The sequence below is a fragment of the Varanus komodoensis genome, unplaced genomic scaffold, assembly GCF_004798865.1.
Source record: "Varanus komodoensis strain SLA01 unplaced genomic scaffold, ASM479886v1 scaffold16, whole genome shotgun sequence".
Taxonomy (NCBI): Eukaryota; Metazoa; Chordata; class Lepidosauria; order Squamata; family Varanidae; genus Varanus; species Varanus komodoensis.
This window is the reverse complement of record NW_025335468.1, coordinates 13,493,331-13,515,659: the sequence shown is the minus strand read 5'-3', so window position 1 is coordinate 13,515,659 and position 22,329 is coordinate 13,493,331. Positions and strand designations below refer to the sequence as shown.

At 40.3% G+C, this 22,329-nt stretch overlaps 1 protein-coding gene across 2 annotated transcripts in view; it reads left to right on the top strand.

Annotated features, from left to right (window-relative positions):
- PDE3B (phosphodiesterase 3B) overlaps positions 1-19,327 on the top strand; it is an 87,010-nt gene extending 67,683 nt beyond the window's left edge. Inside the window, exons 10-16 of one of the 2 annotated variants that reach the window (XM_044425565.1) lie at positions 4,579-4,690; positions 6,911-7,024; positions 8,799-8,998; positions 9,779-9,982; positions 10,985-11,146; positions 15,405-15,651; positions 18,122-19,327. In XM_044425565.1, the coding sequence (XP_044281500.1) occupies positions 4,579-4,690; positions 6,911-7,024; positions 8,799-8,998; positions 9,779-9,982; positions 10,985-11,146; positions 15,405-15,651; positions 18,122-18,348 (1,266 nt within the window). In that variant the 3' untranslated portion in view covers positions 18,349-19,327. The remainder of the gene's footprint in view (positions 1-4,578; positions 4,691-6,910; positions 7,025-8,798; positions 8,999-9,778; positions 9,983-10,984; positions 11,147-15,404; positions 15,652-18,121) is intronic. The other variant, XM_044425566.1, reaches the window with a different exon arrangement.
- Positions 19,328-22,329: the final 3,002 nt, after the last annotated feature.

Below are 22,329 nucleotides of genomic sequence, written 5' to 3'. Positions count from 1 at the left end.
CTCCCTTCATCTTTGTTGCCCTTCCAACAAAAAGGCAATCTTCTTAGGTGGCAAGAAAGCTAAACAAGCACATATCTCCAGATCACTGAAAGGCAAAAGTGACAATGACAGTAGGAACACAATTTTGCAGACTGGGCCTGAGAGAAGCAAGCATGAGAGCACCAGCTTGGTGAATCTTGCCAATGATCAAAGGAGTGTCCTGATGGTCAGGGAAAAAGACCATCCTTCCATCTCCTGAGATGGTGCAAGTTCTTCCCTTAGCCTGGATTCAGGCTCAGAGGAGCAATCAGTGCAACACTGAGCAGTTGCTGAAACCACCAGGAAGGCACGATTGAGGGAGATTTCCCTCCCTCCTTGCCAGGTAACTTCCTGGCAGGTGAAGTTGAATTAAGTTTCCTGCCATTTTGGATAGCAGTTATAATCCACCACCAAAATAAAACCTCCCTCCCCTCCTTCTACTTCCAGGTAAGGAAATAAACTCCCCTTCCACAGTTAATGGCATTTCTCAATTAAATGAATCAGTACTCTCTTGGCTTCCAAAAGCTGTGCTGGATAATTTAATTACTTTGTTAGTCAAACTTTAAGGACAGGACAACAATGATGTCTTACCAGAACTCATATCTCTGAGTCTTTTCCCCGCATCCTATTCCAAACACTGGATTTTTTTTTTAAAGGATAAAATCTACATTCACAGCAACCTAGTACTATTGTCAGTTAATGTTTCTTTGCAACTCAAGGGAAGACTCAGCAAAACCATTCTCCATAGCCACAGGTCAAAATAGTAAAACATTATTTTTACAGAGCATCATCATTTCTCAGGAATTTGATTCATATGGAGAGAAGGGCTGATAGTCAGAAATGGTTAAGGAGAATTCATGTGAGGGATTCTTTAATGCCTTTGCTGTCCAAAGCAATTGTCTCCATAGCCATAAAACCTGCAAGACCAGAGGGGGAAAATATCCAAAAGTGTGATAATTCTCCCAGCAACCAAGCCCACAGCCAGAGAGGTACTTCTTCCTAAGCCTATCAAAAAATAATAAAGGAATAAAGTGGACATTTCCCCTTCAAGGTAAGAAGGCTGCTAATTTCATTCATTCATTCAGTCAAATTCTATGCCACCCCATAACCTGAGGGTTCTCTGGGCTGTTTAAAATGTGGAAATGAGCATCTAAATACAATTAATAAACAGATAAAAAAGTAAATGATTAAAACATCTCACATAGTAGAAATTATATAAAACCATGCACAACATGACCAAATGCAGTCAAAATTAATAACACAATACATTTTAATTGACCAAAACCTTGTTTGAACAAAAAGGTTTTTACCTGGGTTCTAAAAGAAAGCAAAGTCAATGCCAGCCATATGTCCCTAGGGAATAAATTCCAGAGTCTAGGCACCACTGCAGAAAATGCCCCCCTCCTAGGCCTTTCCTCCTTCATCTCACTAGGTGGGTGATATTCAGAGGAAGACTTCAGAGGAAGATCTAAATGATGGGTAAGAATATATGGAGAGAGGCTTAGGAAGCCATTTAGGACTTTATATGTCAAAGACAACATGTCCAGACTAGAACAGGAAGCCAATGCAGCTGTCAGAGGACTGGCGTGATATGTTTTTGCCTGTCGTTCCTTATAGGCAATCATACTGCCCTGTTCTTTATTAGTTGTAGAGTCCGGAGCATTTTCAAAGCTAGCCCCATGTAGAGTGCATTACACTAATCCAGACGAGAGATTACCAGCATGTGGATCACGTGGCAAGGCTCCACTAATCCAAGTAGGAACATAGCTGAAAGAATAGCCAAAGCTGAAGAAAGGCACTCCTGGCTACTGAGTCCACCTGGGAGACGGAGAGCTTGGGGTCCAGGGGCACCTCTAAGCTTTGAACCTTATCCTTTTGGGGAAGTGCAACCCTATCCAAGCTAGGTTGAAAATGTCCCAGTTCGAGTGTGTGGGGGGTGCCCACTAGAGTGCCTCTGTCTTGTCTGGATTCAGCTTCAATTTGTTGGCCTTCATCCAGCCCATTACTGAGTTCAGGCACTGGACCAGGACACCCACTGCATCTGCATCAGATGAAAAGATGAGGTAGAGCTGGGTGTCATCAGCATACTGGTAACACCTCAGCCCACACATCTGGATGACCTCACCTAGTGTTTTCATGTAGATGTCAAAAAGCACTGGGGACAAAATTGAACCCTGTGGAATATTGCTCAAAAACTTAATACATATATACATGATATTATGGAGGAATTTACAACACCTCTGATACATGCTCCAGGAGTAGGGGAAGGATGGTCCACTCAAAGATTTGGGAGAAGGAAAGTCTTAGGATGCATTAAAGAAAGCCCATAAAGCGTCAGCATTAGCAGTAATCAGTCATTTCCTCCTGCTGTGCCAGAGCTTCCATTCTGTGGGTGGAAGACATAATAAATAATAAAGAACTAAATCAGACTTCCTTATATAAGAAGGGTAAAGCTCTCTCAGTCCTTTGCCCTTAGCTGATGCTGCAGAAGATACCCTTCAGTTTATTGCCTGTTTTATGGCCGCTGCTACAGTAGTTTGGCACTCCATCTGGCTGCTTCCACAGCAAACTTAGGAACACATCTGATATAGGAAAATATTTAAAAGGAGTCCTTATAGAAACCAGAGACAAAAAACAGATTATGCCTTCCTCATCCAGAAGAAAGACAGCCCCCATCTTCATTAGAACTTACTCTTCCTTTCATCTTTTCAGGAATCCTAACCAATTGTTTTTTCAGTCCAAAAATTATAGGTTCCCAGATTGTACTTCCATTTCAAGGATGCCATCCCCTCCAACTACTTTGCCAGACCAACTTCTTCTTTCCAGTCTTTCAAACAAGCATGGCAACAATTTGGGGGTGAGGAATCCATCCACTGGAGTAAGACTCCAGCATGGGAACAATCTATGGGATTGCTGGGTCCTGACAATGGCTAGCACATGGAATTCTGGAAGGAGCTCTCTTGCAGTTTTATTCCTTTACTAACATCATTATCTGCCATCAAGGGACTCTTCATAACCAAGCCATTCAGCACTTACTAGAACTAGGACCCTTAGAATCAGAACCACCACAAGAAAAATTCAAAAGTATCTACTTCATCTTCCTTGTTGTGCCCAAATTTGATGAAAAATAGAGGTCTGTACTAGAACTCAAACACCTCAACAAGTTTAAGGTGAACATTTGAGCAGAACATTTCATAGGCAGACACAGCAGATCACTGAAGCCCTTCACAAAGGAGAATTCCTGATGCCAGTCAACCTGATGGGGACCTATCTCTGCATCCCAATTGCACCACATCACAAATGGTTTCTTAGTTTTACATATCAAAGCAGCATGGCCAATGCAAAGCAGTGACATTTGGCCTAAGCTCAGTTCCCCTGTTTTTATTGAGATCTTGGTGTACCTTGCAACTCATCTTTGGATGAGTGGAACCAATGCAGTACTCGTAAGTTTAGTCATAAGGTATCTTCTTTTTCTGGGCAATAGAAAGTGATAACTCATTGTGGGAGGCTGTTCCTACATCAACCAAGAAGCAACTTTTTCAATTAGTACCAGTGTTCCATTCCATTTTCCACTGGGTCCTTTCTGCATTCTATCCACAATAACTGTTGGCTCCAAGAAGTGTGTATGCATGATTTTGCAGTAATCTTCCTTCACAGTTTTATAGAACAGGACTGAGCTGCATAAAAAACCTAACAAAGTTTATGGTGCAGTCCTGTGCATGTTTAGACAGGAAAAAAGTCTTACAGCTCCCAGCATTCCTAGCCAGTATTTCACATGGCTAGCTGGGAAATCCTGGGAGTTGCAGGAATGTTTAACATCTAAACATGCATAGGATTACATTGTTTGAGAGTACTTTGTTAAGAGGGTCCTCTGGGCGAGCATCCATATTGGATCACACTGTTAAAGATATATCTTTACTATTAGGGCATTCTTTTTTATAGATTTTTGAGAAGGAAGAATGTGGAAATGTGCTTTATGCTGTTCAAAATCCCCTTGTAATAAAACTGAGTTATGAATTGTACAGTAGGACAGTATAAATGTACATATTGCATATATTTAGAATGCAGTTAGACAAAAACATTCATGAAACTAATGTGTAATATAAAGAGGTATATATGCTTTTTAAATGTGGAGCCAATAAATAAAATAAAGATACGTGGATTTTGCACAAAATTCTCTTTAAGAGCAAAAAAGTTAAGAGTTTTAAAAATTAATGAAGCTCTTTGGTTGCAAAACCTCCTTAACAGTGAGTTAGTGTTAAAAATAAATTTGATTTTTATGGAAGAAATTAATTGTACACTCTGTTCATGGATGATGGCCTCAGAGAGACCCAACAGCTTATGTTGCTCAAAGGTTTTCTTTTGCTTCAGGAGCAGCTTTTGGAGGATGGATGGAATTGCTGTGAGGAAGAGGGGGCAAGAAAGTTTGTTGTGCTAGTTTACTTTGCGTTCAACCAGATATTAATGAAATGAAATGTAATGTAAGACCTGAAAATGTAGAATGTAAATCATGATGCTTTAATGTTACTGAAAATGAAAATAATTATATTATGTATTTAGGTGGCATTCACTTTGTTTCAAGACACTGGCTTGTTTGAAATTTTCAAAATTCCAGTTTGGCAATTCATGAGCTACTTTCAGGCACTAGAAAATGGTTATCGAGACATTCCTTGTAAGTAATATCTCACAACATTAGGCTTATTTGGTCCCCTGAGCCATTGTTTATCATTTTATCCATATTACATTTACAAAGAACTATTAGTACAATTTAGTGTAATGATAGTGTGACTGTATGCCTTTTATTAATCTTTTTCTTAGATGTTACAGAATGACAATAAGTAGTTTTTAAAAGCTAATCAGAGTTTTTGTTATTGTGGTTTGTATTAGGCCTTGCTAGCCAGGCAAATACATTGAAAAAATGCATTGAGATACAGTAGTAATTGAAGATATTTTTCTAATTTTAATTCTTCTGGGAACCACAGATTCAAAATGGGTTTATAGTCATTTTCCTATTCAGCTAGATACAGTTTTATTGACAGATACAGTTATAGAAAACTTCTGAGAGAACTGAACTACAGTCCTAAGGGTTCTGATGTGTCTTAATTCTTTCATTTCAAATGTTGCAACATAACCCATCAGCTTCCTTTTCTTTCCCACTGCTCTGATATGGCCTTTTTGATCCAGTCTGTCTGTATAGAATACTTGAAGCATATTTTATGAAGTGACTTTTATGCAGTAGTTAGTATACCTGAACCTGAACATTTCCAGGTATTAGGGCTAAACCAATTAAGATTATACTATCTTTAGCACTATATGTTCTTTTGTTTCTCCTTTCCACTTGTTACAGGTATTAGACTTGATTTCATCCTGTGAATATAGGATCATCTGCCCATCCTGTGGGCACAAAGCCCAGGGAAAAGAGAGGGACAAATTAGAGTAGAGAACAGGATCCTTGTTAGGGACCACTAAGAAAAGGATTGGGGAAAAGTGACTAATAATGCCTTAATATAGATCTGTGGTGCAGCTACATTTGTAATACAGTGTTTGGTTCTGCTCACCCCTGTCTCAGAAAGGATATGGTAGAGTTTAGAAAGTTCAGAACAGGGCAACCCAAATGACTTTAGGTTTAAGCACCTTCCTACAAGAGAATACACTTTCTTTTGGGATTCTCTTCTGTATCTTCTGGAGGGCTTTTCAATCCATTCAAGTTAGACCTTCCCACTGGTCGAAAGGCGGGGTCCAGTCTAAACAGTACTCTCCAGGGACTACCATGCTTTAGTTCTGACAACTAAAGTTCTCACTAAGTTCTGACAACTCAGCCTCAATTGAGTTCATTCATTTTTCAGTTTACTTTTAGATTTTTCCTCTTCTACTTTCCCCATTCCTCTCCTTCCCTGACTTTTTCAGGTAGGAGCTGGGATTGGACTTCACTAGAAGGAGTGGGCTTGAGTGCTACAGTGATTTTTTGTGATGAAAGCCAACTTCTCACCCACCTGCAAGAGGAGACTTGTACCAGTGTACAGTGTACACTATCTGAGGCTGCCACCAGAGTGAGCACTGGGAGCCCTGCCACCCTACCCAAGCAGGTAGGCTCCAAGCCCAGATAGGCACCATGTTCTCCCTACCTGGGATAAAGCTAGAGTGCTTCACCTCCTCCAACAAGAATAGTGGTGGGATGCTTGGAGCCTGCCCTTGTTCTCTATTGCTGAGTAGTAGCTGGACTTTAGGGCCTTCTTTATACTTTGAGCTTTCTCTGCCTCACCCTTGGTCTCCCTCTTGTGCGTGGGACTTGGAGCCTTGCCCATGCTCTTGTTTTCCGAGTTGTAGCTAGCCTTTGAACATGTCCTTCATTTTGGCATGAAAAGAGACTGGACTGTGTCTCCCATGTCCATGCTCTCCCTAGCTGGAAGAAAGCGAGACAATTGGACCCAGACCATTTCTTAACGAGATGATCAGCCTTCTTCATCCTTAGCTCTATACCTCTCTGGTCTTATGATCCACAGTCTCATGATCTCTTCCTAGCCTAAACTCTTCATCATTCTGTCTCCTTATCCACATCTGGTCTACAGTTCAGTGTCCTTCCTTCCTTCCTTCCTTCCTTCCTTCCTTCCTTCCTTCCTTCCTTAAAAACATTTGTATGCTAATTATGCCACAGCACATTTCAAACCTTGGTCCCTGTATATAATCTTCCCAGTCAATCTTGCCTTTCATTTCCCTCACAGAAGTTATACCTTTTGTCAACATGCTATGACCAGCCTTTTGTCACAGCAATAGGACAGTTCATAAACATGCTTAGAACAGCTCAGCTAGTAGTTTACAACAGATAGGTTGTAAATAAAGAACTAGAAATTAAGAAGTTAATATTTAAATTTAATAAAAATTACAATTTTAGATCACAATCGGATACATGCAACAGATGTTCTTCATGCTGTGTGGTATCTGACAACACGACCAATTCCTGGATTTCAGCAAATGCACAGTGATTCTGTGACAGGAACTAGCATTGGTATGTGATTTGGTTTTGTTTTCCTTGATGACATTTTGCCCAATAAGATCAAACAGATATGTTTGAAATAACTGAAAAAAGATCTTGAAGTTTTTTTTTCTTACTTGAGGTTTCATAGTTGATAGATAAAAGTAAGAGTTGATGTCATTTGCAAGCAGTGTGTGTCTGGTTTTAGGATAATTGATTGAATAATTGCTGACATACTTTGCTTCCTAGCCAAGGAAACTGTTTTACTTAGATCTTTTCTCCTGAATGAGACCTATAGTTTTCTGCAGTGGTCAGCATGTTTCTAGCAACTAAAATACATTAGACTAATATTTCTTTATTTAATTAGGAAATGAAATATCTCAGACTAAAAATACCTTAGGTTAAACTATTTAACTTAATTGGAGTTTTTCTTAATTATTCCAAAGTAAAAATGAAATAGTCTTGAATATTGAACATCTTATTTTAATTAATATATACCCATCTTAAAATGTTCTGTTAGCTTTAGCAGAGGACAATAAGTAGTGAAATCATTTAACGGTATAAAAATAGCATTGTGATAATAAGACAGGTCTTTAATTTTGATTATATGTTCTTTATATAGTGATAACATCAAATGTAATTGGTATTATGAATATATAACCTGTTTTTCTGTTTAAAGATGAAAGAAGAGCTCAGTATAGTAGGTAAATAAGCAATACAAAATAGGCTATTAAAAGATAAACCTGTGGTTAAAATACAGTAAGAGATCAGGAATGTCATAAATATTGGAGTAAATGGCTTATTAATTGGAGAGGCTATTTGATACAATGGTTGAGGTGCTGGACTGGGGACTGGAGATCCAGCTTCTATACCCCACTCAACCATGAAGCTCATTGGGTGACTTTGGTCCAGTCACTGCCTCTCAGCCTAATCTACCTCACTGGGCTTTCGTTGTGAGGACAAGATTGGGAGAAGTAGGACTATGTAAGCCACTTTGGATTCCCTGCAGGAGGGAAAAGATATAAATGTAGTATTGCAAGAAAGCTGGCTGTCTTTGTACAGACTTATGAACAGAGAGAAATTTATTTTTGTTGAACTTCTTAAAAACAATGACAACACTCCCCTACAAATACCACTTCATTTCCTGAGATGAATACTTATCCTGGGGTGAACACTTGAAATATACATATTAAGATAGGTAATGGTGACTGGTATGTGGGATTTGGGCACCAGACACATGCTGCCTTTAATAAGGCAGTTCCACAGGGACTAGGGATGAGAGACTGTGGCTGAGCAACCACCACTTCTGTTAGCTTTATCAACCAGGGCAACAGGTGGGGTGGAGGATTGGTTCCTTTTTTTCTTTCCCAGCCAGTTCTTTAAAAAAAATCCTCCCACTACCCCAGGACAGATGTACTTATTCATTTGGGGTGTGGTCAGAGGGCAACAAGTAGGTTTTGGATCCACCAGATCAAATACTTCCCTATATCTTCTCCCAACGTGCTCCTGTTTTTCCTCTCTGGACAATGGAACAGTGTCTGAAGCAGTGTAGTTTTCCACTGATAAAAGTGTCCTCAAATGGAATTCTGCTCAGAAACCTCCCATTGGCAGAAAGGGAGAAAGTTCTGCCTCTCCTGCTGATCCAGAGAGTCCCCCAGCCAGATTTTGAAAACAGAGAGGACTGCAGGGAAATGCTTCCATCTGTGGGAGAATTTTGCCATTGAAACCTGAGTTTTGCTTCAAATGCTTATAAAGCTGCTACCCCTCAGTGTTCTTAATGCCATTTTTAAATTTTATTTTTTTCTAGATCTGGATAATGATATTTCAACTGGCCAAGTTGTTTATACTTCCTCCAAGAGCTGTACAATTGTTGATGAGAGTTATGGATGCTTAGCCTCAAATATTCCAGCCTTAGAATTAATGGCTTTGTATGTAGCAGCAGCTATGCATGACTATGATCATCCTGGTCGTACAAATGCATTTCTGGTAGCTACAAATGCTCCTCAGGTAGGATGTCTTTCTTTTGGAAAGTTTACAGTTATGCTGATCATATCAAAACCCATACATTAATAGTCTATTTGTATGCTGTTTTTAAAATTGCCATATTTGCCAGCAGTATTACGTTTGCTACATTTATTTTTTATACTGTCGGACTTCACATCATTGTCACAGAATGAGACTTTGTGTATTTTTGGTAACAATTTATTGGTTGGTACAGTCAACCTGACTGAGAAACAGTAAGTCATAATCTCCAAGTAATTTTTTATTTCTTTCTTTAGGCACTAGTATTCCATTGAGCTTATGGAAACTTAAGAATTGAGTTATTAATTCTTATAATCATTCATAAGAATGAATATTCAAAACAGTTGGCAAAGTGGTTCTCTAAGTAAAGCAGAAATATCTTTGATATCTTAAATAATTTAATTCAATTTATTGAATAATTTTAGGGCACTTACACATCGTCTGAAATCAGCTGCAAATCATATATGCTCTGTGTTTGTTTTCATATCCTTTCTGTCTAGCTTTCATCTCCTTTCATGTTCCCTGTTTGATTCAAAGTAGTAGCAGCTTACCTTGACACAATGGGCATGTTTGAACATCATACAAACAACCTACAATGAACCTGACAGACAGAAGTGAAGAAGCAGTATGAACTAGCATGCTGGCTTGTTCATAACAAGCCTCAGGGTTTAAAAAATGAGCCCTGGGTGGTTGTTACTGTTACTTTTCCCATATAGTAATGTGAAACTTCATTCTTTAAAATATTTGCATTTAATTATTTTGCAGGCTGTGCTGTACAATGACAGATCAGTTCTGGAAAATCATCATGCAGCTGCTGCATGGAGCCTTTTCTTATCACTACCAAAATATAACTTTCTGTGTAATCTTGATCATGTACAATTCAAACGGTTTCGATTCTTAGTGATTGAAGCAATCCTTGCTACGGATCTCAAGAAACATTTTGATTTCCTTGCTGAATTTAATGCCAAGGTTAGTTACATAAGTTCAAGCTTGCACATAGAACTATGGATCAAATAATCCTAGAGAGCAATATACTACAAAACACATTTATTTAAATATTTTGCATTGAAATATGATATAAATATCATAGCTATTTATTATTAGTCTGCCTCCTGTAAAGGTTCATGTTGTATTAAGAATCTTCTGGTCATATAAAAATAGCAAGATAGGAAAAATGTTAGACTGAACCCATCACCTGGGACAACTTATTCTTGGAAGAAGAAGCTTTACTGGCATCAGTGCACCTGCCCCCAGTAGAAGGCTCTGTGGTTATACATGTATTGCCAGTGATACAGCCACTGGGGGAGGCCCTATCAGTTTAGGAAAGGAGCAGGGGAAACAGGCCTTGACCTACTGGAACACAAGAGAAAGAAGCGGATCAGTCCTCTTAGCTGTGACAGATTTTCAGTGATACTAAATCCTCCCCCCCCACCACCACCACCACACCAGCACGTGCTCCCAAAACAGTGCAGTGCCAAAACTACAGCCCACTACAATGAACCCACTACAAAAACCTCCATCACTTTCGGTAGTGTTAGGCAATCCACTACTTGATCCCACTACGTAGGCTCACCTTTCAAGCCATGTGCATGTGTGCAGAATGCTGCTACATTTGTGGCTGTCATATACTGCAAGGAACATGTTACATGTGTGCTGAGGATACTAAGTGGACAAAATGATGGCTGTTCCTATGTGATACTTCCTATGGAAGTATATTTTGCTGAGGAGGAGAACAGCCAGCCATTTCTATGGTTTTCTAGAATTCTCCACTGCTGGAAATTTCACAGAGGAATGTCACACTCACGGAAGTATTTGAAGAAAAAAGAAAAATGTCTACTTCTGAGTAGACATGAATAGAAGTGCCCTGCATAATATATAAATAAATTACATTATCTTCTATATGGTGAGCAACAGATGAAGGAAAAGCTTTAGTTTAACATATTATAAAAACTCTTTTTCCCTTCCAAACAGGTCAATAATGTGAATGGTCATGGTATTGAATGGAACAATGAAAGTGATCGTCTTTTAGTGTGTCAGATATGCATCAAGCTGGCAGATATCAATGGCCCAGCAAAACATAGAGATCTACACTTGAAATGGACAGAGGGCATTGTTAATGAATTTTATGAGCAGGTAGACCTGTGTTACCATTTTTTAATACCTACTTTCACATGAATGTGTGTCTTCCAGAGGTTTTAGACTAATTCCCATTAGAACTAGTTCTTTTTTTAAAAAATCATTTTTATTGGATGTTTCAAAAGAAATCCTGCCTAAGCAACAACAGAAAAAAGATTAACAAAATCAAATAAAATATGTTACAGTTTTCTTACATAAAATTCAGTATTGTCCATAACAATATATACACATATATTAATATCTGTATGTTTTATGTGTTAGTAAAGGTGATTATGCATAAATCTCCAATCCTGGAACCCAAAGGTCCATATATTTGTCCATTGTAAATTACACCCAAAGACCATCCATTCAAAACTGAAAATGTCATTAAATGCTCCCATTTTATTATTGCACATGGCTGATTATTTTTCATATGCTATAGAATTTATCTTTTCGTTGCCAAAAGGGCACAGAAAATCCATCTGTGTTGACTTTGTTTAATTCCAAGAGACTAGTATATAGTTGAGAAGGACATGTATCACTGAATATTAAAGAACTTTCCATCACCAAATTTATCTGAGTTACTAGCTCCTCCCAAAAGAAAGCAGCTATTTGGCATTGCCAAAATGTATGAATAAGATATGTGTTCGCTACATTGCTCCTCCAGCAATTGGTAAGTTTAATTAAGTACTTATCAGAAAGACATTCTGACATCAAAGTATACTCAAAAGTCTTACTTAATTAGACATAGCTTAAGATCTGTCATCCCTTCTGATATGGATTACCATGAATTACACCTGTAATTGAGCAATTCTGCTCCAATTCATGTTTCCATTATTGCCTAAGGCTCTGCAAATCATAATTGTTCACTGATATTAAATGTCTATATACATAAACTGTAGATCCCAATGTAAACAGTATATAGTGCAGTTGTCTAGAGAGGTCATGGGTTCTCCCACACTAGAGACATTCAAGGTGAAACTGGACAATCATCTGAGTGGGATGGTGTAAAATGGTAACCAATAAAAGCAGGGGGTTGGACCTAGTGACCTTCTTGGCCCCTTTTGACACTATTATTTTATGATTCTGTGACTGATTTTTCATTATCTTTTCTGATCACAATCAGAAAACAACCATTTGGATTGTATTGATAATAGTTTGTTGAACTAAAAATAAAACTTGTTTGATGCATTAAAATTGCTACTGCTTTAAATCTACTTGAAGAATCTGTTACATAAGACTTTCCTACCCAGACTCTTGTTAGTAAAGGTGTCTCTGTTGCCATCAAGTGTGTTTCCTGTAAAACAAACAAACACACCAGTGCCATATTCTGTGAGACACAGTGAAGGACAGGATATAAAAGCTTTAAATAAATAAATAATCCTTAAGTTTGATGAACACTTTCTTATGTTTATTTGGATTCTGCAGTTCCTTGGCATTCCAAGTCATGTTAAACAAAGAGTAATACTGCAAGTATTATTTGCTCTTGTACACATACAAATTGTGTCCTTTCCACAAAAGATACCTGTTTCTGGATCATTCCAAACATAACTCATGGACACAGTACATCTCATACCACCTCTACAGTATTCTGAAACAATACAGTAAAAAATCCCTCAAACTGAAAAAAATAAAGGAAATCTATCCAAAATGAAAACAAAAAACAACAATAAACCTGCAGACCTGTAAAATAATATGGAAAATAAACTTTTCACCTCCCAATAAGATAATAGTGCACTCCATCACACCCTGCCTCTACACCCACTCCAATGAAACTTACTCAAAATACTATTGCAAGTTTACCCATACCCTATGAAAAGTCATATTAATCATCAGGTTTCTTATACTGTAGGGGGTTTTTTGTTTGTTTTTGTTTTGGTATTTTTGCAGGTTATTGTACTCTGTTTTTAAATCTGTAAGCCACCCAGAGAGCCCAGTGGCCTATGGCACATGATGGTGATGATGATGATGATGATGATGATGATGATGATGATATAAATTATAACATTAATACAAGCAGTAACATTAATTAGCATTGCCTAGAGAGTCAGGAAAGGAGAAAGAAAATGAGAGAGAGAGAGAGTCAAAACATAACAGAGGAAAGAAGAAAGTGGCACCATGCCCAGTACTTTATCTATTCAAACTATGTAAACCATGGCCAAATGCCCAGAACTTTCCAATTAACTTCTGGAAAGCAGAGAGTGAAATTAAACCAAAGCTACAATAGAAGCCGGCTGATCAAAAAATGACTTCTGAGCAGGTTAGGTGACTTGAACACCCCCTCTCTCCATGAAGAACCCGTAGCATCAGAGGATCTGAACTACTTCAGTTCTTCTTGGAATTCCACAATCCATATTGCTATAAATCCGGTCTGGTTAAAAAAAGATCCACTCACAAGCTATTTATTTTTTAGCTGTGCCAAATTTATTTATTTATTTGAAACATTTCTATGCCACCCCCATCGCAACAAAGCCTCGGGGCGGCTCACAAATGTATGTCTTTGTTCAGATACTTCTTTTGTAGAATCTAGATAAAGCACGATTTTATCTAGCATATCCTGGCCACACAGAAGAGTTATTATTTAGATGGAACAGGCAGAAACTTGATAACAACAGGTTTTGCTCTCATTCCTTGAGAAGGCCTAGGTCCTTACGATAAGTACATTCAGTATCAAAATGAAAACCTTGCAATTTTAAAACTTGATGCAAAACTCTGCACAATCTGTTGGCCTTACTTCTGGAGACTGCTTGTGCAGACCCAGCACTCCCGAATTAGTTCTCCAGGATGAGGCCTCCAAAAGTGAAACACGAGCAGAGATTGTATTGTGGAACGCACACTCATGTATAATAACTCTATCTTCCAGGTTTGCAAGTCTTGTTTCCATCATCTTAAGGCAACCATCAATAGAATCTATGGATTCCTGCAGTAATTTAATTGAATGTTGGAGCTGTTCCATCTTCTTGGACTGCTGAGGCAGCTCCAATGACATATTTTTCAGCAAAGTGACAATTTCATCTTCTTCTCCCCCCTGTATCCCTGTCTTAGAGATTTTAGCAGGTGGCAAATTAGGTGGGTTGGTGGGAGTCCAAACCTATTCTTAGGTTTCAAAGCAGCCATGATCAAGCAGAACTTACACTCCCTTAATGCACTGGATTATACAGATCTTCCCAGACTTTGTACACTGGTGAAAATAAAACAAATACTTAGAACTGCTAGCAATCCAACAAAAAATAAAATGGATAAATTGATAAAAATGATAAGATAATAAAATGGTTTTAATAATGTTTTTCAAGGTGAAAAATAGGAGGTGGAAGAACATAGTCGACATATGTCGACACCTATGGTCTTCTCTATGTTCTCCTATGTGTTCTGAGTTGTGCCCAGTAAAAGTGAGTTTTGATCTTGCCAGACGCACCTAGCAAAAATCAGGGCACAAAAGGAGGAACAACACTGGATCACGAGGTGGTCTGCTAGAGGTTGTGCAGGAAAAGTTAATCCTTTAAGATTCTGCCTTCCTTGCAGACACAACTCCATGTCTACAGAAAAACTGTTCAAAAAATACAAGCTGAAAAGGTGCTGGGCACCTTGTGGAACAGCATGGGAGGTGGCACTGAGACTGCAAAGTGAAGGACAAATTAATGAAAACTGCCTGTCCCTCACTTCCTCCAGCAGCAACTTCTTTTAGATCCATGTCTCTTCTATTTGTGGAAGGGTATGTCAGGATCAAATGAACTATCCATATAAATAGGAGCTGTACAACATGTTATCCCTTATTACTTAAAAACACATTCTGAAAGGTGGAACAGTAGCATATTAAATTATGCTACTGTGTGCATGCCACTACTTTAATTCAGAGTTACTTCCTATGGAGATCATGTTAACAGATACATGTGCACATATACCTGATAATGTAGATATTACAGAGCCTGCTATGTCCACTGACACTATAAGGTGGATAAGGCTTCACATGTAGCTTCAGTCTTTGGGAAGTTCTGCCACACTGCTGCTGCTCATGTGAAGGTTAAGCCTACATGTTAGGCACTGCAGAAATCAATGTTTTATACTTCACAACTGTTTGGAAAGCATGTAGTTACAATTGAGTTTTAAAATCAAACCACTGCTCGGTAGTGCTTTGGGGAGGCTATACTAGTCTGGTAATTTTATTTCTGTTCTATACTTTATCAAAAAATGGACCATTTATTTAGTTTTATGTACCCCAGTTACAAGCTGTTCTAAGTGTTTTTATTTGTTTGTTTATTTGTTTATAAACTTTCAGGGAGATGAAGAAGCAAGTCTTGGATTACCTATCAGCCCTTTTATGGACCGACATTCTCCTCAACTTGCAAAATTACAAGAATCGTTTATTACTCACATTGTTGGTCCCCTCTGTAATTCTTATGATGCAGCTGGCTTGCTTCCAGGTCAGTGGGTTGATGAAAAAGAAGAGGACATGGAAAGTTCTGAAGATTACAATGCAGAAGAGTTTGATAGTGAAGAGGATGAAATGGAAGATTTTTGCACAAGTACGACTACTTTTGGAGCTGAAATCACAAATATAAAAGGGGTTGTATTTAGCTAGTTATATGATAGCAACCATGGCAGTTCACTACAAAAGTTCTTACACTAATGTTTTCTGAATAGTTTCCACTCCAGTTCCCAAAGTTATCATAGGCTCCCTCTATCTCCAAGGTCCTTCCTTTTATTTTATTGATTTATTTAGCGGACTTATATGCTGCCCCATTTGCCTAAGCCTCGGGGCGGCTTGCAAATAAATAAATATCATTAATACAATAAAATACAATTGGAAACATCCTGGCCAAAGTTGTTAAAATCAATAAATAAAATCAACAATTAAAATGACATTTAAATGAAAAGGTCTTGGCCTGGCACCGAAAAGCAAATAACGACGGTGTCAGGCAGACCTCTCTGGGGAGCGCATTCCATAGGTTGGGCGCCACCGCAGAGAAAGTCCTCCTCCAGGTACTCACCCTCCTAATGTCTTTCACGGAGGGCTCCTGGAGAAGGGCCTCCTCCGCTGATCTCAAGGGGCGGGAGGGCATATATGGACGTAAGCGCTCCTTCAGGTAACCAGGACCCAAGCCGTTAAGGGCTTTATAGGTGATAACCAACACCTTGAATTGGGCCCGGACTTCAATGGGGAGCCAGTGAAGCTGACAGAGGACTGGAGTTATGTGAGCACAGCGCCCAGTCCCCGTCAGCAACCTGGCAGCTCTGTTTTGCACCAATTGAAGTATCCGGACCATCTTCAAGGGCAGCCCCACGTAGAGCACGTTACAGAGGTCTAATGGGGAAGTTACCAATGTGTGAGTCACTGTTGCCAGGCAGTCGTTCTCCAGGTAGGGGCGCAGCTGGTGAATCAGCCGAAGCTGAAAGAAAGCGCTCCTCGCCACCGCTGTTACTTGAGCTTCCAGCGAAAGCTCTGGATCGAGGAGCACTCCCAAGCTGTGGACCTTGTCCTTCAGAGGGAGTGCAACCCCATTCAGGACAAGGTCAAGGTCCCCTTCCCCGAAGCCTGAGCCGCCTAGCAACAAGACCTCCGTCTTGTCTGGATTGAGCTTCAGTTTATTGGCCCTCATCCAGCCCATTACCTCGGCCAGGCACTGGTTCAGTACAGCCACTGCCTCACCTGGATTGGTTGAAAACGAGAGGTAGAACTGGGTATCATCAGCGTACTGATGATTCCACAGCCCACACCTCCTATTGACCTCTCCCAGTGGTTTCGTGTAGATGTTAAATAGCAAGGGGAACAAAATGGACCCCTGTGGAACTCCATGGCATAACTGCCATGGCGCAGAGCCATAGTCCCCCAGCACACCTTCTGGAATCGGCCATTGAGATAGGAGCGGAACCACTGCAAAGCAGTGCCTCCAACCCCCAGTCTCGCTAATCTATCCAGAAGGATACCATGATCAATGGTATCGAAAGCCGCTGAGAGGTCCAGGAGAACCAACAGGGACGCACTCCCCCTGTCCTTCTCCCTGCACAGGTCATACAGGGCGACCAAGGCAGATTCAGTTCCATACTCGGGTCTGAAGCCGGATTGAAATGGGTCCAGATAATCAGTGTCATCCAAGAGTGCTTGGAGTTGTCCTGCCACCACCTGCTCTCACACCTTGCCCAAAAACGGGACATTGGCCACCGATCTGTTATTGGTGGCCATCTCTGGATACAGGGATGCCTTCTTTAGGACTGGTCGGACTACCGCCTCCTTTAAAGAGGCAGGTACCCAGCCATCCCTCTAGGATCCAGGTCCCTATCCCATGCTTGGCATTGTTAAGTAGCCAAAATGGGCAAGGGTCCAGTAGGCAGGTGGTGGGACGTACTTGTCCAAGCACCTTGTCCACATCATCAGGCCACAATAACTGAAACTCATCCAATAAATTAGGAACAGGTGGCAACATTGGTTCCTTCCCTGAAGGCTCTGAATTACTAGTGGAGTCCAGCTCGTGACGAATCTGAGTGATTTTCTCCTTAAAATGCTTGGCAAAGTCATCACAGCGGGCCATCGAGGGCGGTACAGGGTCTTTCTTGGGGCCAGGATGAACCAGCCCTTGTACCACCCGAAAAAGCTCCGCTGGACGGCATTGTGAGGAGGCAATGGAAGCGGAGAAGAATTTCTTTTTCGCCGCCCTCACTGCCACAGCATAGGCCTGATAATGGGCTCTTAAGTGTGTTCGGTTTCACCCTCTTGCAAGCCCTGTCATTCATCACCTTTCCAAGCTCACTAGTCATTTCTCCCTTTGCTTAACCCTCTGCAATTTCGTGCTCTATACTCGAGGAAAACTAATGAAAATGTACTCATAGTCCCATTCAGGTTGATCCCATAGTATCACATCAAAGATTGTTAATTTGAAAGCCATACCATAGCCTGTTGCATGTACCAGGTAAATAGGACACACATATCTAAATACAGAAAAATAACTTCACATTTATTTCAGGCTAGATGTTAAACACTGTTTTCCCATTTTACAGAACTACAGAGAAGAAAAAACAGACAGCGCATATTTTGTCAACTAATATACCATTTAAATGAAAATCATAAAGTATGGAAGAAAATAATTGAAGAAGAAGAACTAAATAAACCAGAAGAGGAGAAACAGTCAGAAACCACATCCTTATGTCAAACAGATGAAATTCAGGTTATTGAGGAAGCAGATGAAGAAGAGGAATGTCATCAAGGAGAAGAAAAGACATCTTAAAAAACTCAGAATGGAGTGCAGAACTGCTGTTGGAAGCATTTGCTCTTTCTCATAAAGCTGAAAAGGCATATGTTCTTTCTCATAAAGCTGAATTTAGGTAGACACAGTTGTCAGAACTATGAAAGGTCTGAATATTGTGAAAGGACATTCATTTTGCTAACAGTATCCCACTTCTATGCACTTTTACCACATGGAACTAGAAAACTTTATTCAGAGATATATTGAATGCTGTATTCCATGATGCGAAGGCTTTATGCCCCCAACGTGGTGTTCAGATATCTTGTTTTGCTGCCTTGCTAAAATAGCTGCTTATTAACAAAGTGGTATTTAAAGTTTTTCTTAAAAAAAAATCAGCAGCCTCAGTTACCAAAGTCACTAGAATATTTTTGCTTACAAGAGCTATTTGGCTGAATACTTTTAATGTTTTGAAAGTTGTATTTTATTTTTAATGTGAATCTACAAATCACTGTGCCTAACTACCAGTATGAATGTTGCAGTTATTACCAGTTTGATTTGCAATAGTTTTTTTAATGATATTATCTTGGATTGATTTAACCATTTGATGACTGCAACCAGAATAGCTAAGTTCTGGATTTTGTGGTTAAAACTGAATCCCATGTGCATCAGTTTGATGCTTTTTACTGTGGTGCTTAACCTGCCATTTTATTTTTCAGAAAATGTTCAGGTTTGCAGTGAGTATCCAGGCTAGTTTGCGAATACACCTGTTGCCCTTTTCACCTTGTTCTGAAAAGGAACTTAAAAGCTATTTCACTATTTTAAAATTAAGGGATTTTATTATTTTAGTCAGTTATAAATGTGTTCACTCTTACTCAGGATTCATGTTCAGAAACATGACACAACAGATTTTATATTTACAATCTTGTGCTAATGCTAGGTGTTCATTAAAAATGACCTTCTCTTTGTATGTAAACTTAAAATTAAAAGATTGTTTTCTATTAAAAAGTGTTCTAAACTCCAATCGTCTTCACTTCACAAAGCATCCAACACACAATGAATATTCTAGGCAATATTTCTCTTGACATGAATGGGAGTATCCTTTCCAGTGCAAATTCCAAGTGTGGGGCTTCTGAAAAATCTCACAGGAAGGCAGACTGGGAGCAGGGGCAGACGGTAGTTTAAGCTCAGGATGACTATATGGCTTGTCCTGGTCTGGAGTCAATAGGTGAAGCTAGTGCCCAGCATTCCCGCCATCTACCTTGTAACCCACTAGAGCCACCCTGAGAGTAGAGTTGGAAGCTTACATGGGCAGATGCCTCTCCTGCATGTCAAAGAGAACGCTACTTTGATATTTATTGTTCAGTTTTAATACAAGAATTGTGCTTCTAAGTTTTGGTTGATTCTGCTGGAGAGAGAAGGAGGGAAGTGACCTCATAACTGGGCACCCAAGCCTAGCACCTGCTGGACCATCCCTTCCCGCCACTCAGCCGTGGTGAGCAGTCTTGCCTCTGAGCAACAGGGAATGGGCGTGAGGGCAGGTGGGAGTGGTGGCTTTCTCCTCAGCCTCCCCATGGGAAGGTCATGGAGGAACCTGCTCTTCCACCTACCCACAGAATCCCCATGTGGGCAATGGGTCTCCTCCCTGACCAGGGTGAAGTTGCATTCAGTGAGGAGTAGTCCTGAGCTGCTCAGTGTTTGAACCTTTACCACATTTTCTGTTAGATTCTGCCGCTTAGATTCTTCTGCAAGAGCAAACTTTATATTGCCAGTAATGACTGAGTAGGTTCTTTCGCTGCTCACATGATTTCCATCTGCCGTATCTTTTGGCTGGCAACAGTAATTTTGTCACCCTATCTGTGGCAAAGTTTATATTCTGTGCTGAACAGGCATATGTTAAAAATACTTCTGGGGTTAAGCAGCACTGAGGCTAGTGATAGATCAGTATATTAATCTGTTTTGCTGAGATGCTTTGGGGACATGTAGGTGCTCCAAATATTTGAACAGGAAGAGGGGTGAGTTGCAGTTACCCAGTTGTTGCTGCCGCCACAATGCTTTCAGCTGTGCAGATGGCAGGATCCAGCTGCTTGGCCTCCCCTCAAAGGAAGAGAAGCAGGGCAACCCACGGTCTGATCTCCTGAGCAAGTTGGACAGGTGGCACATAACAGCCTGACAGCTTCTCTCTCTGCTCCACTCCAAGCTTTGGCAGGTGAGCAAGGAGAAGCCACTGGCAGCTGTGCAGAGTCCTGCTTAGGCGGCTGGCTGGCTGTCATCAAGGAACCCCCCTTGGCCAGAGTTGCAACCTCTTTTTTTCCCCTATAGACCCTTTTCTTGGTATAGGGCCTTCCAGCTTGACTGTGACTTAGTCAAGTCTACATTTGGACAACATGCCAAGCCACAGCGGTTTAATAAACCCCAGTATAAGTCATGGCCAGTTGGAATGGTTTATAAGTCACTCCAAAGTGGGTTATAAAACAGCAGAAATTGTGGCTTATATAGTGGCTCATAAAACAGCAGTACAGATAACATGCGAAGTCCCTCCCAAGTGGGGCTTTGTGAGCCCACCAATGTGTCTGAATTCTTACTGCACACAGAAGACAATGCATTTCCGAAGTGTTAACTCCTTTTATAGCCAAAGGGTTGGCTCTATTGTAGGTATGAATTTGTCTACCCTTTTAATATTAAAGCTTTGTGAGGTGGTGCTCTCTTTGTATCATCTCATTTCAGTGAAAGGAGCTACCCAGCAAGCATAAATAGCCACTGAACTGATTTCTCTCCACAGAGATTTGATCCTACTGATTTGGCTCAGTTTTTCCAAACTACTAAGCATGTATTGCTAGATAAATTCTAACAGGACTCAAGCAACCTCTACAGTAATACCTGTATTTCAGAGCTGACCTCATCCAGAAAGGAGGCCAAGTTTTAAGGAATGCACTGTATTATGGAATTGATTCCTAGAGCACCATGTTGCAGATACATTTTAAACACTTTGAAATATTCTTCCCTGAAAAAGCAGCAACTAATATCCAAATGGTGTCAGGCATGCCTTTGATATGAATGGGATGAGAGAGGTCCTGAAGGCATTCAGGCCTTCTTCATTTCTTTCATGGCAGCAAATTGATTACCACTGTTAAACAGAATGGAAGCACAATAAATTCCAGACAGAAGTATTAAAATCTGTGGGTAAAGAAATAAAATATAAAATGGATTGTGGAATGGAGCTACAGTTAAAACTGGAGTTTCAGTGTTCAACTAGTAAAAGGGAGTGGAGATAAGAATGGATATGGAGCAGACGTGAAGCTGAAGAACATTGAATGCAGCGCCACTTATTTCTGAGTAAATGTGCATGAGACCATGCTTCCCATTCACTCGGTAGGAGTCCCCAACCTGCTGGGGCCCATGGGGACCATCACAAAATGCCTCCCATGGAGGATGCAGCTAGTCACATTGCAATGGCTGCTCTGAAGTAATATAAAGAGGTGTGGGGAGGAGGGGGGAAATGAGATAGGGGCTGAGGAAAGGGGGAGAAACAGCTAAAGAGGGGGGAATAACAAAACTAGAAGCTGGGGTGGGGGGAGAGAAATTCAGGAAGGGAAAGGGGATAGAGGGAAAAGAAGTAACAAGGCTAGAGCAAGAGAAGACTGCCGTAACCTTTTCTAAAGTCTTTCTTAAAACAATTGCTATTGAGGGAAGGCTTTTGTTAGTGCCATTGGTGGTCCCCACAGGTGTTATAATGCCCCTGGGCTGGGGCTGGGACTGGGACAAAACTCACTTGAATCCATCCTGTTAGCTTTCGTGGACTTCCTCTCACACTAGTCCTGGTCTTGCAAAGTGAGCAGAGCAGATAACTCTACAAACATTTGTGGAATGAAGGCTGCTGTATGTGGCTTGGAAGAGGTTAGCTGCTTGTGCAGTGGTCATGCAGGGCTCCATCCATGGCAGACCCCATCTGAACAACCTTCTTCCAGCAACACGAAAGGATGCTGCATGTGTCATAGCAGAAGAACTCTTCTTGCACAGCATGAG